This window comes from Eublepharis macularius, chromosome 9 (assembly GCF_028583425.1).
Source record: "Eublepharis macularius isolate TG4126 chromosome 9, MPM_Emac_v1.0, whole genome shotgun sequence".
Lineage (NCBI taxonomy): Eukaryota > Metazoa > Chordata > Lepidosauria > Squamata > Eublepharidae > Eublepharis > Eublepharis macularius.
This window is the reverse complement of record NC_072798.1, coordinates 97,421,437-97,435,499: the sequence shown is the minus strand read 5'-3', so window position 1 is coordinate 97,435,499 and position 14,063 is coordinate 97,421,437. Positions and strand designations below refer to the sequence as shown.

General features: G+C 43.8%; 1 protein-coding gene across 1 annotated transcript in view; it reads right to left on the bottom strand.

Annotated features, from left to right (window-relative positions):
- The window catches only part of RELN (reelin), a 534,786-nt gene that overhangs the window by 86,848 nt on the left and 433,875 nt on the right, over window positions 1-14,063 (bottom strand). The window contains exons 32-37 of the mRNA XM_054988081.1: window positions 5,467-5,625; window positions 4,106-4,294; window positions 3,672-3,945; window positions 1,961-2,101; window positions 1,667-1,844; window positions 496-580 (exon numbers count right to left, since the gene is read on the bottom strand). Coding sequence (XP_054844056.1) covers window positions 496-580; window positions 1,667-1,844; window positions 1,961-2,101; window positions 3,672-3,945; window positions 4,106-4,294; window positions 5,467-5,625 — 1,026 coding nt within the window. The remainder of the gene's footprint in view (window positions 1-495; window positions 581-1,666; window positions 1,845-1,960; window positions 2,102-3,671; window positions 3,946-4,105; window positions 4,295-5,466; window positions 5,626-14,063) is intronic.

The window sequence follows — 14,063 nt, the reverse complement described above, 5'->3', positions numbered from 1 at the left end:
AATTTACAGACATAAAATGAAATATTAGTTCAAATACTAAGTTCAGATCTCAAAATTATGATTATTCTTCAGTTCTTAACTACAAGCTGGCAGCATGTCACAAAGTCTATGTAAGATCTGCGTACAGATCAAAAGAAACTGTTTCAACTGGCAAGTTAAGACATAATAGTAAAACAATTCTGACACCTCATGCAGGGCTCTTTGAGCCAATGAAAAAGAAATCAGGGAAGCAGGCATCAAGCCTCATCTCTTCTTTACAGTGATATTTTGATGGAGTTAAATGGCTGCAGGTTCATGAAGGATACAAGCGCTGCACTAATTATAATTCTATGCACTCTGTGTCAATATCTTATTGGGTATAGTGTCTTCAGTCTCAGAACTGCTGAGAGTCCAGAGCAATGCCTAGATTTGCTGAACAGCACAGATTATATTACTCTGTAATTATTACAGTGGGAAAATTGAATTGCTAAAGTAAAGCAGAAAGTTTCACCTTACCTTTGGCTAAAAATTTGAATGAAAATTGGATGTACATTGTATTGGTACAGTCTAAGTCCCTTGAAACAAGCATTCTCAGCCCTTCCTGAAAATCAAGAGTAGAAAAGGAGTGTTATTATTTTCTTCTAAATACACTGACAATTTTTATTGTTTATTCTTGCTTAATATCTCCAAGTAGGTACTGTAAAGACCATGAGAGATTATTTCTTTATGGCATGCACTTGTCGATATTTTGTATACATGTAAATCCAGAACAAGTCTGCTGAATCTGTGACTTGCTGAGTCAAAATCAATCAATCATGTATGTACGATGGGGTCTACCAGGGCCGTTTCCACATGGTCTAAGAAGAGTGCCCCATTCACTGAACACTGGCGGCTTTTTCACGGGATTTCTGATGTCTCCATTTGCAAAACGGATGCAGGCAGTTTTGCTTCCATTTCCATGGTGCTGTGAAAACTGCCTGCATTTGTTTTGCAAAGGGAGATGTCAGAAATCCCATTAAAAAGCCACCAGCATTTGGTGAGTGGGGCGCTCCTTTTAGGATGTGTGGAAATGGCCCAGGTGCTTGGCCATTGAACCCATTTTTAACATCCCAAACAGGGAGGAAAAACAGGGATTTTAGTGGGTCACCATACATAACTGAGGATGCATTGGGCTTAGCAATTCACAAGTTATGCAGTCTGATCTAGAACTTATGCAGGGTCTTTTTTCTGGGAAAAGAGGTGGTGGAACTCTCAAGAGGGAAATGAGGAGGAAACACACGGGTTTCTTTGAAATAATATTATTTTCAAGCACTATTGCCGAGTATTTTCAAGAGGTGCCAGAACTCCATTCCACTGCGTTCCCCCTGAAAAAAAGCCCTGAACATATGTAATACAATCTTAAACATGTTTACTCAGAAGTAAGTCCCATTCACTGAGTGCAGTAGGAACGGGGAATCAGTGAGAGCTAAACTATAAGAGACGAATTACACGAGGACATGCACGTGAAGGGAGTCACAACGTTAGCCCGGAAGCTGAGTTTTAAAAGAGATCAGAAGGCTCTGTCAATTTTGAGGGAGGAGATGAGTGTGAAGAATGCAGTGAAAAGGAGCCCGCAGGAAATAACTAGAGTAGAACAATGAAATCCCTGTATACATAATTAAATTGTGGAATGTGAATAACTTCTGACCCCTTTAAAGATGAGAGCTGTTCCAGATTTGACAGTGTCACCATTCAGATTCCCTCTCTCAGCTCCATAGACTTCTGGCCAAATATCGGGATGCAGATTACCATTGAAGTCGTCTTTGAGCACGGAAGGGAGAGGAGCAGCAGGAACACAGTAAGGGCCCCCAAAGCCTCGGTCACACCTAATAACAAATTGTGGAGAGTGGGTATGGAGGGAGCATTATATGTTTGAATGAAATATACTAATGAGCCATATGACTAACAAAAGGCAAAACGCATGGAATACTCGTCTCCTTACAAACAGCGGCCAGCATCGCAGATTCCGTGGCCAGAGCACATCCATGGGCACCCAGTGGCCAGGATCACGTTATCAATAGCCCAGGTATCTCCACCAGGACTATAATCATGTTGGACCCATCTGAATCGCGTCCTGGGAGAGCTGAGGAAACAGAAATGAAGGGAATTATAGCTCATTAACTGTAATGGCATGTACAGGAAAGAGAACAATCAAAAGTGTAATTAAAACAAGATCTGATTTTGATTCTTTCAGATTGTCAGTAAAAATACAAAACAGTCATCTATCCCAGATTCTGTTTATATAAGGTACCTTTCAGACATATGTTGTGAAAGTATGCAATCTGAGGCTGTAATAAAGTGCTCAATTCCCAATCAATGGTAGTTTAATGTTTAGAAAGTTCAGCAAAGGAAGGGAGGAGAATTAATTAACACAAAGGAAGGGAGGAGAATTAACACAATCATGTATGTGGTGAGTGCTATTATTACATGATAGCTAAGTCTTTCTGGATCTGAATCTTTTAAAATGTCCACCATGTACATGTGCTTCTATGAAACAAGCTTTTGATGGACACTTATGACTGTACATGACAATATGCAATCTGGAAGGAATTAACATGCAGCAAACTTATGTGAATTGTTTGCCCGAAATTGATGCTAAAGGTTAAAAAAAATGGCGTTTAGGTATCTAGCCTGCAATCCAAAGAACACTTTCCTTGCAGTAAGCCCCATTGATTAAAGTAGGACTTCTGAGTAGACCATTTTAGGATTACTCCCATTGTTTAATTTTTTAAAAGGAGAAATCGGGAGGAAAGCACTATTTTCAGGCAAAATTTGAATGGCAGTTCACAGTGTGTCTACTAGTAGCAAATGCAATATCAGAATCAGTGGGTTTCTGTACAAACTCCTTACACCAGTGGAAGTTAAAATATGCACACACAAAGAGGCCTTTGCACCTTTTGCAGATTCCCTCCTTCCATCTACAACCCTCTGGGTCACCTCTTATGTTATTCCCAAAGATCAAATGATGCTCAAGAGCACAGAGGGATGCAGCAGAAAGAGGAAGGGAGGGAAGCCCCATTCCAGAAGCAAGACTCCGCTTGTGTTTTTCTGGACCCTAGCCAGTAGCTCATTTTGCTTCCTGAGGTTGGAAATGGACAAGACAGCAAATTTGGGTTAGCCTCTGTAATCCCAAACTTGAGCTCCCTCTCCTGTTCCGATCAGTTATTGTTACGGAAATGTGGTATCACTATATGGTGTTGTCCCCCCTCCCCCGCCACAGTCATCAACAGTGAGGTATAGGGGCATGGAAATACATGGCGTGGTAATGTTACTTCACATGCTGATGGGCAAAGATGCGAGAATTCAATATGGGCTGTTGAAACTTGCATAATAGTTACATGAGAATGATTTACTGAGGTTTAAAGAAAATGAGACATTTTGATCTGGCTCAAGTGCACCCACTTAAATCTTCCAGAGACTTTATGCTGCGATGTCAGAGGGGAAATACTTTGCTCTAGGGTGGTGTCTTTCTAACCATTTCAGTTTATAAACATCGGATAATTGGTTTCATCCATCCATAAAATTGTTCACCCACAGTTTCTGTTACAGTTCAGCCAGAAATGCAGCTAAACTCACCACACCTTTCTGCAGTAAAAAAAAATTACATTAAAAATCTTTAAGTTACTACATGAAATCAAAATAATGATTCTCACATGGTTGCTTGTGGAAGGTAGACAGTAATTCGCTTCCAGTTCTGGAATCTTTCTGAGGTGTAAATGGAACTTTCAGTGTAATGTTGGCAGCCTATCTTCGGAGGAACACATTCCTCAGTAACGGAATGCCAGTCCCTCCCGTTGTTTAGGGAATACTGGAAGCGCACACTGTGAGAATCACTGAATGGCTTGCTGCAGCCCATGTTCAGCTCAAACTGCATGAAGGTGGAGTCAGAAACATGGAAATCCCAACTCTCAGCATAACGAGGTTTTCCTAAAAAGAGAGCAGAGAAAGAAATCATTATACCTGCTTTTGACTTGCAAGCAGGTATTTCAAACAAAAAGACTATTTCCTTTCCTATTGAGAAACTGTAACTTAATCACAAATTTTTCAACAATTTATCAGTATATCCATAATGTCATGTGAATCTTACCTATATTTTCACTGAATATGAGTGCTGTGTCCATAGACAGACAATCAATGTCTACTTGCCCTCCTTGGATCCTGTACCAATTAGCTTGTAAATCTATGGATCCATCAAATTTATCCTGAAAACCAGTCTGAGAGCTGTCATTCATTCCGACAAGCACATCATCTAAAGCCCACTGTGCTGAATGCTTCCCTGTAAACAAACAGAAAAACGGGAGCTTTACTCTTCATGTTATACACCAGCCAGTTTGACTAAGTTACAATCTAAGGCTACAGAAAAAACCCTTATCCCATTTGTGAGTTTAATCTGTGTGGATTCTGATAGCTAAGTATGAAAAATGAAGGGAAGTGGAAAGAACTGGTGAAACACGATGAGCAAACCAGCCCCTGACTCTCACAAAATTCTCCCTCCTATTTAAATAAGCGTGTATTCAACTTAAGGGCTAGCTGGGGGATATACATTAAACTTTCATCAAGTCATACCTAAACATCAAACACTCCTCATTGAGTCAGGGCATAATTACACACTGTGCCCAACACATATTGGGTCATGAGAGCATGACGGAATTGACAGCCAGACATCGGGTGAAGTCACCATAAAAAGCACTTTTTCATTTGGTGCTGCAACGGAAGAGAAGGAGCTTCCAGTTTCCCGCACACCCAGGTTTTGCCAACAGAAACTGCAGTGGGAGGGCTGTTATCCCCTCTTCTCTGTCTCCACATGTCCTTCCTTGGGCATGTGCTGCCAAAGAGAAGGAGTGAAAATTTCTTCCCCCTCCCCCCCCCCCCGCCACCACTGCCACTTGCAAAAACCTGGAGACAAGGAAATTGCAAGTTTCTTCTCTCCCCTTGCAGCACTACCTCACAGCACTGAGCAAACAAGCACATCTTAAGATAATTTCCGCCAATATACATCTGACTGCAAGTCTGGTTGTGTACCCATGGCCAGTTATGTGTCAGGTGTATTGTGTAGTTTGGCTCTTAGTTCCAAAGGTACAAGTGAGAGACTTACTATCAATGGTGCAAAGGGGAAACTCTTTCATGTATACCCTGGATTTGCTCCATCATCAGCTGAAGTGGGCGTTCAATGCATTTTGGGGGTCACACAGCCATAGTCCAAGGACATAATTCCACGCCCAGTTAATTTTACCACACTATTGAATTTGAAAGCATAAATTAACAGCATTGCATCCTAAATTTTGAAATGCCCAGGGGGGCCTCTTGTCTGCTTTTATGGAAGCAAAAAGATGGTAATATTGATTATAACTTCCCCAGCCATTGCACAGCTGAAAAGTTAGATACCCCCTGAAGTGTAAAAGTTCATAATGCAGTGTTACTTACCATGCCATTGAATTATTTACCTACCATGTTGGGGTTGCCACCATCGGAAAGCAGTCACTGATGTTTTGGCCTCACGTGGCAGTTCTATTGACACAATCTGTGGTTCTAAGAAAGACATGAAGTCCAGTTCCCGCAGCAACTGCCAGCTGATTCCATTGTCGTTTGAGTATTGAATGAGAAGTCCTGGGAGATAAAGTGAAATAAAGTAATTTTATCAAATCTCCTCAACAAACCTGTGATTTAAAAAAACAGTGTTGCACTTGCTCAATGAACTGTTGTTCATTGAGTATCTTCTGTGCAGACACACGCTGGGACTGTGCACATGCAGGCCTGCTGCGGAGAGGTTTTTCTACCTTTAAATCTGTTAAGGAGGGCGCTCGCCCCTACTGCACATGCGCAGTAACATTCCCACCAAAATGCGGTTGCTAGGCCAAGCGTCCCCAGATTCCCTCAGTTCTCTTGAGCCGCTGGAGAATCCAAATAGTTAACTCCACTCACAGCGGGGCAGGAGGGAGGGAATGTGTGTCTGCACAGAAGATACTCGACAAACAACAGTTACAGGTAAGCGCAACAATGTTTTTTGTCATTGTCCTTCTGTGCAGCCCCACTTTGGGAGTGTAACGAGCTATTTACCAATGGAGGGGTGTGTGAGTGATCAGGCGAACAGTAACTGGAGTACAGCCTTTCCCACTGCTGAGTCACATCTTGCATTTGTGTCCACAGAATAATGCCTGATGAACGTGTCTGGTGAGGACCAGGTTGCGACCTGCAGTGGAATACCTCGCAGGAATGCAGCAGAAGCGGCCTGAGCTTGCGTGGAGTGGGCTGTGACAAGGAGAGGGCAAGTCTTGCTGGCTTTCCGATAACAGAGTTTAATGGTTGATACAATCCATCGAGACAATGTCTGTGAGGAAGCAGAGTGACCTTTACAAGTGCCGGAACAACAGACAAACAAGGACTTGGATTTTTGAATGTGCTTTGTTCTGTTAAGGTAGTACAATAAAGCTCTTTTAAGATCCAATGTATGTAATGATTTTTCAGCACTGGAAGTAGGGTTGGTAAAAAACACAAGCAATACCACTTTTTGTTGTAAATGGAACTTGGAACTTGAGTTCCTACTTTTGGTAGGAACTCAATACTTGTATGGAGGACAACGCTTTCTGGAAAAAATTGTAGAAAAGGGAAATCAACTCAAAAGGCTGAGAGCTCCCCTACACGCCTAGATGAAGTAATGGCAACCAGAAAAGCAAACTTTATCGTTAAAAAGGACATGGTACAGGTCGCAATGGGCTCAAATGGTGGTAACATTAATTGGGCAAGTACCAAAGGCAAACTCCATTGAGGGACCGGAGGCACTTTAGGAGGAAAGTTTTAAAAGAGATCTTTAAGAAATTGCTTAGAGACATAGTAGGCAAATACAGTTCTACCATCCACTCTTTCGTGGAAGGCGGAAATGGCAGCCATGTGTACTTTAATACTACTAACTGATAGTCCACCTTTATGTAGATCCAACAGGTACTGCAGGATATATGGTAAAGGACAGTTGAATGGGGAAACCTGACTTGTCAATAGCCAGTGAGAAAAACGAGTCCACTTCTGCCCATAGGAAACCCTAGTAGACAATTTTCGTGCATTCAGGATGATTTGAGACACTTCCTTAGAGAAACCTAAGTCCGGGGGTTGAGTAACCAAGCCGATAACTTCAGGGTGGCAATATTGTGATGTCAAACACCCTCTTTGTGCAGCAGGTCCTCGACCAGTGGGAAATGATGGACACGGACCTGAGCCATCAAATGGAGTGTTGAGAACCACTCCTGATACAGCCAAAAAGGGGCAATCAGTATGCAATGGGTTTGAAATACTCGAATTTGGCAAATAACCTTGGCCATTAATGGAGTGGGGGGGGGGAGGCATAAAACAGGCCCTGAGACCAAGGGATCTGAAATGCATCCCCCAATGACGAGGGGTCCGCCCCCGCTCAGGAGCAGAACATGTTCACCTTCCTGTTGGCCCTGGTAGTGAACAGATCTATCTGGGGAAACACCCATTGACAGAAGATTGGAAGGAGATATCTGGTCTCCAAGGACCACTCGTGCTGATTCAAAAATATTTTGCTGAGGGTGGCCGCAGTAGTGTTGGTGACCCCTGCAATGTGAATAGCCTGTGGCCTGATGTTGTTCAATATGGCCCATTCCCAAAGAGCCGTGGCCTCGTTGCACAGCTTGAGCGATGCCGTTCCCCCTTGCCTGATCAGATAGTATAACGCAGTGGTATAGTCCGTGTGAATCTGAACCTTCTTGTTGTGGAGTGGACCTGCAAAAGAGGCAAGGGAATAACGGATCACTCAAAGCTCAAGCACATTAATGTGTAATTTAGATTCACCCGGAGACCAGGTGTCCTGAACTACAAGGCTGCCACAGTGACCTCCCCAACCCAGCGAAGAGGCATCAGCAGATAGGGAGATACCTGCACAAAAAATGCCAAATTCAACCCCCCGAGATAAGTTAAAGGAGTTGGTCCACCAAAGTAAGGATTTGAGGACCGCTCTAAGGATGGACAGTTTAACCTGCTGACTGGAAACTCTGGGGTTAAAGTTACATATAAACCAATTCTGCAAAGGCCTCATATAGGCAAAAAAGACCACAGCCGTGGTGGAGGCCATAAGTCCATAAAGTGCTGTTTGGTAGCGGTTAAAAAAAAACAACCGAGCCAAACTTTGTCACCTCTTCATCCTATCTTCAGGTAGAAATGCCCTACTGAGCAAAGAATCAAACTGAGTCCCAGTGAAGTTAATGGTCCTAGGTGGGGTCAGAATAGATTTATCCCACTTTGCCAGCAGGCCCAACTGAGTTATGGTGTTAACCATAAGGGTTATGTGTTCACAAAGGGTTTCTCCAGATACCCCCACCAGGAGCCAGTCATCAAGGTATGGGTATATAGCACAGCCTTTAGAACGAAGGAAGGCTACCACAACTGCCATGCACTTCGTGAACACACATAGCGCTGAGGCTAACCCAAAGGGAAGAACCGTGTACTCAAAAGCCTCGCCCCTACATATGAAACAGAGATATTTCCTATCATCAGAGTAGATTGAGATATGGAAGTATGTATCCTTCAAATCAATAATGGCAAACCAGGCATTGGGTTTGAGAAGCTGCAAAACCTTAGCTAAGGTAAGCATTCTAAATGTCTGCAGTTTTATATACTTGTTAAGATTTCTAAGATATAGAATTGGTCTAGACCTGCCATCCTTTTTATCAACCAGGAAATACCTGGAATAAAACCCATAGGGTGACGACTGTAAATCAACCCTTTGAATAGCATCTTTTGTCTACAATTCAACATTTACTTGGAGAGTTACAGAACAACAGGAAGAGATTTGTGGCGGCATGGAAATAGATTTCTCAACAAACTGACTTGTAATCAACGATAACGATAGATAATACCCAAGAATCATTAGTGATGGAGTGCCAGAAACCAGAGTACGGACATAGTCTGTCCAAAAAGGGGGGAAAGCTAGAAGCCCCCATTTGTCCTAGTCAGAACAAGCTTTTCTGGCCTTGAGTAGCTGGTTTAGGAGAAGCCGGTTGAGTTTGCTTTCCCCTAGATCTCGAGGATCTCTTGGAGGAATGACACTGGGGAGCAGAATGTGAGCGCTGTCCATAAGAATGTTGATAAGAGTACCTTCCTTGAGAAAGGAGTACCTTCCTTGAGAAAAGCTTGATGGAAAGGCTGGTGGTAAGCTTGTGCCCTTTGGTAACGACTTCTCGGTTGGAATGACTGCTGAGGAGTGATGATGCTCAGAGATTTCACTGTCTGATGATTCTTTTTCATCAAAGAAAGAGATTCATCTGTTTTCTCAGAAAAGAGAAGTGGTCTTTCAAATGGAAAGTCCTCTATTTTAGCCCTTCTGTCATTAGGTAGCGCAGTTGAATGAAGCCACACATGTCGCCTCAAGATGACAGCAGATGCCATGGACCTGGAGGAACAATCTGCCACATCCTGCCAACTTTATGGCCTCACATGGTAACACCTTAAGAGCTGCTAGGCACTCGTCAGGAAAGTCTTGGATATACAATCCCAATTGTTGCCAAAGAAAAAGATTGTATGGGCCCATAATAGCTTGGAAATGGGCAATACAAAAAGTTAAAGATGCTGAAGTATACAGCTTTCGCCCCAAGGTGTCCAACTTCCTCCCCTCTCGATCCACTGGAGCCGAGAGGGATCCATGGTTGTATCTTGCCTGCACCTCTTCGGGCACTAGAGAGGAAGGATGGGAGTAAGTAAAAAGAACAGTCCTCTTGCTTTAATTTATAATACTTCTCAAACTTCTGAGAAGGCTGGAGCTGTTGAAGGGAACTGCCATACGGTGCATGCCATATCAATTAGGTTCTCAACTGGAGGGAAAGCTACCATTGCAGGAGAACCAGAATACAGAGCCTGTAGAACTTTGCTTTCAGGCTTAGCAGTTGAAGTGGAGATGTCCAACTCCAGAGCCGTGGCCATACAGACCATTTGTTCTGCAAACAGTCTATAGTCATCATTAGGTGAACTTGACCCCGAGTTGTCCACTGTTTTCTCCGGTGATGAGTCAGAAGCCAAGTCAGAGATCACATCAGAATGGGAAGCTCCATCTGCATTGTAATCAGAACCAGAAAACTCAGGCAAAGAATGACAGGAGTGATGGTATGGAGTCGTTCTTGGAACTGAAGCTACAGGAGCGGAGGCAGCCCGTTCCGAAGACCTAGGTGGAATTGATAAGGTTGGATGCGAAGACCACGAAGGAACCAGAAAATGCCGGATTGGAAGATCTGGGTGGATCCGAAGCCTTAGTCAGAAGCCAAGTCAGAGGTCACATCAGAGTGGGAAGCTCCATCTCCGTTGTAATCAGAACCAGAAAACTCAGGTGAAGAATGACAGGAGTGATGGTATGGAGTCGTTCTTGGAACTGAAGCTACAAGAGCGGAGGCAGCCCGTTCCGAAGACCTAGGTGGAATTGAAAAGGTCGGATGGGATTGTCTGCCAAGGTGGGAGAGGCGGGGCGGAGGGTGGCTGCAGTCGACATCTGTTGCATTGGCCACTGCATTTGACGATGTTGTGTCGGATTCTACGAAGAAGGCTGCTGCCACTGAACTGGAGCAGAATGTTGCTGGGCAGGCTCGGGCCTAGAGGGCACCAATGGATCCGATATTGCAGGTGGATCAAATTGTAAAATCGGATCTGACAACATAACTGGAAACCCCATCTCACCTTCATGAAGAAAAGGGGTATGAGGTGGTGAAGTTGTATGAAGGAGCTCGATAACGTCTTCCTCCGGAATGGCTGGATTTGGCTGTCTCCTGACGAGGAGTTGAAGCCAAGCGCTTTCTATGTTTCGTTTTCTCTTTGGCCTGTTTTGGAGGGGGCTCCAAAGTAGCCTGGTCAGGTTCTGCCAGATCCAAAGGGTGGCGGTTTGCACTGTCTGGAGTTTTGCCGGATAGCGGGTCATTTGTTGGGGAGCGGATGATCGCAGATGACGTGCTAGGCTCAATCAGTTTGCGCTTTTCCGGATCTGACGAACAATGTATTTTCGGATCTGATGAACGCTTCGACGGAACGGAGGACCCTGATTTTGACCAAGGGGAATGGCTTTTTGTGGCAGATTTCTGCGGCACCGGTTTGTCAGGGGAGAGTAAAGACTTCTCCCACAGAGCAGCCTTTAAACAAGAAGCGCAATCTCCCCTAGCCTTGGGAATGAAACTTTGACAAAAGTTTACAGGCTGGAACATTATGATCTTCCCCTAAACAGAGTAAACATAGGTCATGCTTATCCGTCTGGGTCATTTTAGTCCCGCATTGTTGACATTTTTTGAACAAGGAAGATTAGGACATAATGCAGATGAACGGTAAGTCAAACTTCAGAAGAACGCTAGAAAGGAACCTCTCTCAACGGCGGCGAAAGAACTGAGGGAATCTGGGGACGCTCGCCCTAGCAACTGTGTTTTGGCGGGGACACTACTGTACATGTGTAGTAGGGGTGTGTGCCCCCTTTAACAGATTTAAAGTTAGAAAAATCTTTCCACGGCAGGCCTGCATGTGTGCAGTCCCAATGTGGGGCTGCACAGAAGAATTATAACGAACCTATCTTCAGTGGTCGTTGCTGAAAGTCACATTTTGGCAAGTTATGTAGAAATTCCATTTCAAATTGTAGCAGAGATTGAAAAGCACAGATTTACTGATTTAGTTCTCATTAATCTTTTTTTAAATTTTTTTGGTTAATTTACAAAATCATATTTTGCTACATACCTGGAGAGTCCCTTGAATATGTAGAGACATCTATCTAGTTAGTGGATTAGAAGGTTAGTGAGAACATGTGCCCACTCTCTACATCTCAGCACGGGAACACATAAGTAGGGGTCCCCAATCCTTTTGAGCCTGCAACACTTTGCAATTCTGACACAGAATGGTGGGAACAACTACAAAATGGTTGCCACAGGAGGTGGAGCCAAAGACAAATGGCTGTCACAAGAGGCAGAGCCAACCATATATATAACGCTAATAGCAACTCTTCAACATTTCAGGCAGATGCTCTGTTTAACAGGAAGCCTTTTAAATCAACATATTGTTTAAAAATCATTTCTTGCATACACACAGCTTTACCTTCAGTGACGTAGTGAAGATCCTGTGCTGTGGTAGCAGTTCTGTCAAAGCAACTTTTAAAAAATCTGTGCAGCCAATCACATCTCCAGTGGCCAATTAAAAACCCTGCTGGGCAAGAGCTCCACCTTGCCCTTCCTACTTTCTAAAAATATGTGGTAGGCACCAGGAAAGGTGTCAGTGGGCACCATGGCACCTATGGGTGCTGCACTGGGAACCTCAGGTTTAAAAGAATGAAGAGACTTTTCTCGTGCAGGAAGATTAGCCTTCCTGCAGCACTCCATTACTGTCATGGTAGTGCCATGGAAGTGGAAGAAGTATGATAGCAGGTGCAAAAGGGAAGCTCCACCAATACACGTTTTTACAAAACCTAAGTCTTCTAGCCAACTGGAAAAAAATCAAGTTAAACTCATCACTGGACATTGAAACCTGCTCTTCACTAGTGAATTCAACCATCTGAGTATTCTGTTCAAGAATTTCAGCAGATTTACATTTAAAGTGGAAGTATGACATTAAGGCCGAGAGGTTTGATCCAGGTCACTTATGTCAAAGTTATGGAAGATGCTCTGATTGGTTGAGGTGTTTTCTGCAAAAGATTGCTTCTATGATGCTGTAAGTGGTGGTGGTGGAGAGTGCCCTCAAGTCATAGCTGACTTAGGGCAACCCCTGGTAGGGTTTTCATGGCAAGAGACGAATGGAGGTGGTTTGTCATTGCCTTCCTCTGCAACCCTGGCCTTCATTGGAGGTCTCCCATCCAATTACTAACGAAGGCTAACCCTGCCTAGCTTCTGAGATCTGATGAGATCAGGCTCACCTGGGCTGTCCAGATCAGGGCATGATGCTGTAAGTATCCACGGATAAAAGAAAGTCAGCTTTTGGAATGAGACACAAAATCACACAGAGGCAATTTCTATTATACTGTGCCTGTAATTTTTGAGTCCATGCACAAAAAATGCTGTTTATGGTTGCGTACACAATCCTAATAACATTTTCAAAATTGACTTGCAGTTACCAGAGGTGCACCATCATATCTTGGTCGGCAAGTGAAAAACCAAGCATCAAACTCACAAATAATTTTGCAGATGAGCTTTTCAATTACTTTTTTTATAATACAGTACTCTTCCTGCCAAACCAACTGAGAAAAGGTGGCTTCGAAACATTCCAATTATTCTTCAACTTGACGCTGACATGACTGGCCTATTTCTCTCTAAAGGCTGGTGTCCTTTACCATGAAAAGTTAATGTTACGTTAGTACAATATTAATATGACATATTTGGTGGCCCATGACTGTAAACATCATGCCACCCACAGGCTCCTGTAGTGGATGTCACAGAGCAATGCTGTGTGTGGGCTCCTCTGTGAATTTCCCATTCTCTAGGCAATAAGGAAAGGCAAGATTCACCATGAGTCAAGGCCATCGCACAGTAAATTTCCTTGCCATTGAGACTGCAACTGATGTGGATCGGGCCTGAGAAAATGCACTGCATGAAGGCCAGGGCTTTTTTTCTGGGAAAAGAGGTGGTGGAACTCCGTGGGTTGCCCTCGGAGAAAATGGTCACATGGCTGGTGGCCCCGCCCCCTGATCTCCAGACAGAGGGGAGTTGAGATTGCCCTCCGCTCCGCCAAGCAATCTAAACTCCCCTCTGTCTGGAGATCAGGGGGCGGGGCCACCAGCCATGTGACCATTTTCAAAAGGTTCCGGAACTCCATTCCAGCTGAAAAAAAGCCCTGATGATGGCACTCACTCACAGAATGAAGTTTCTTTCAGAATATGGCCACGCGTAGGAAATAAGTCACTGGGACTTCAATCTAGGGGGTGAAAATAATACATAGGCCCCATTTTGAGCCATTTCCCCACGAGATCATGATGCATCCTCTAGTTTCTCAAAATTCAGTAGTGATTTCAGCCACAAAAGAGCCCCACATCAATAAAAGGGAGGGGGAGTTCATCCAAAAAAAAAATAGGGTCACAGACAAATATCAAA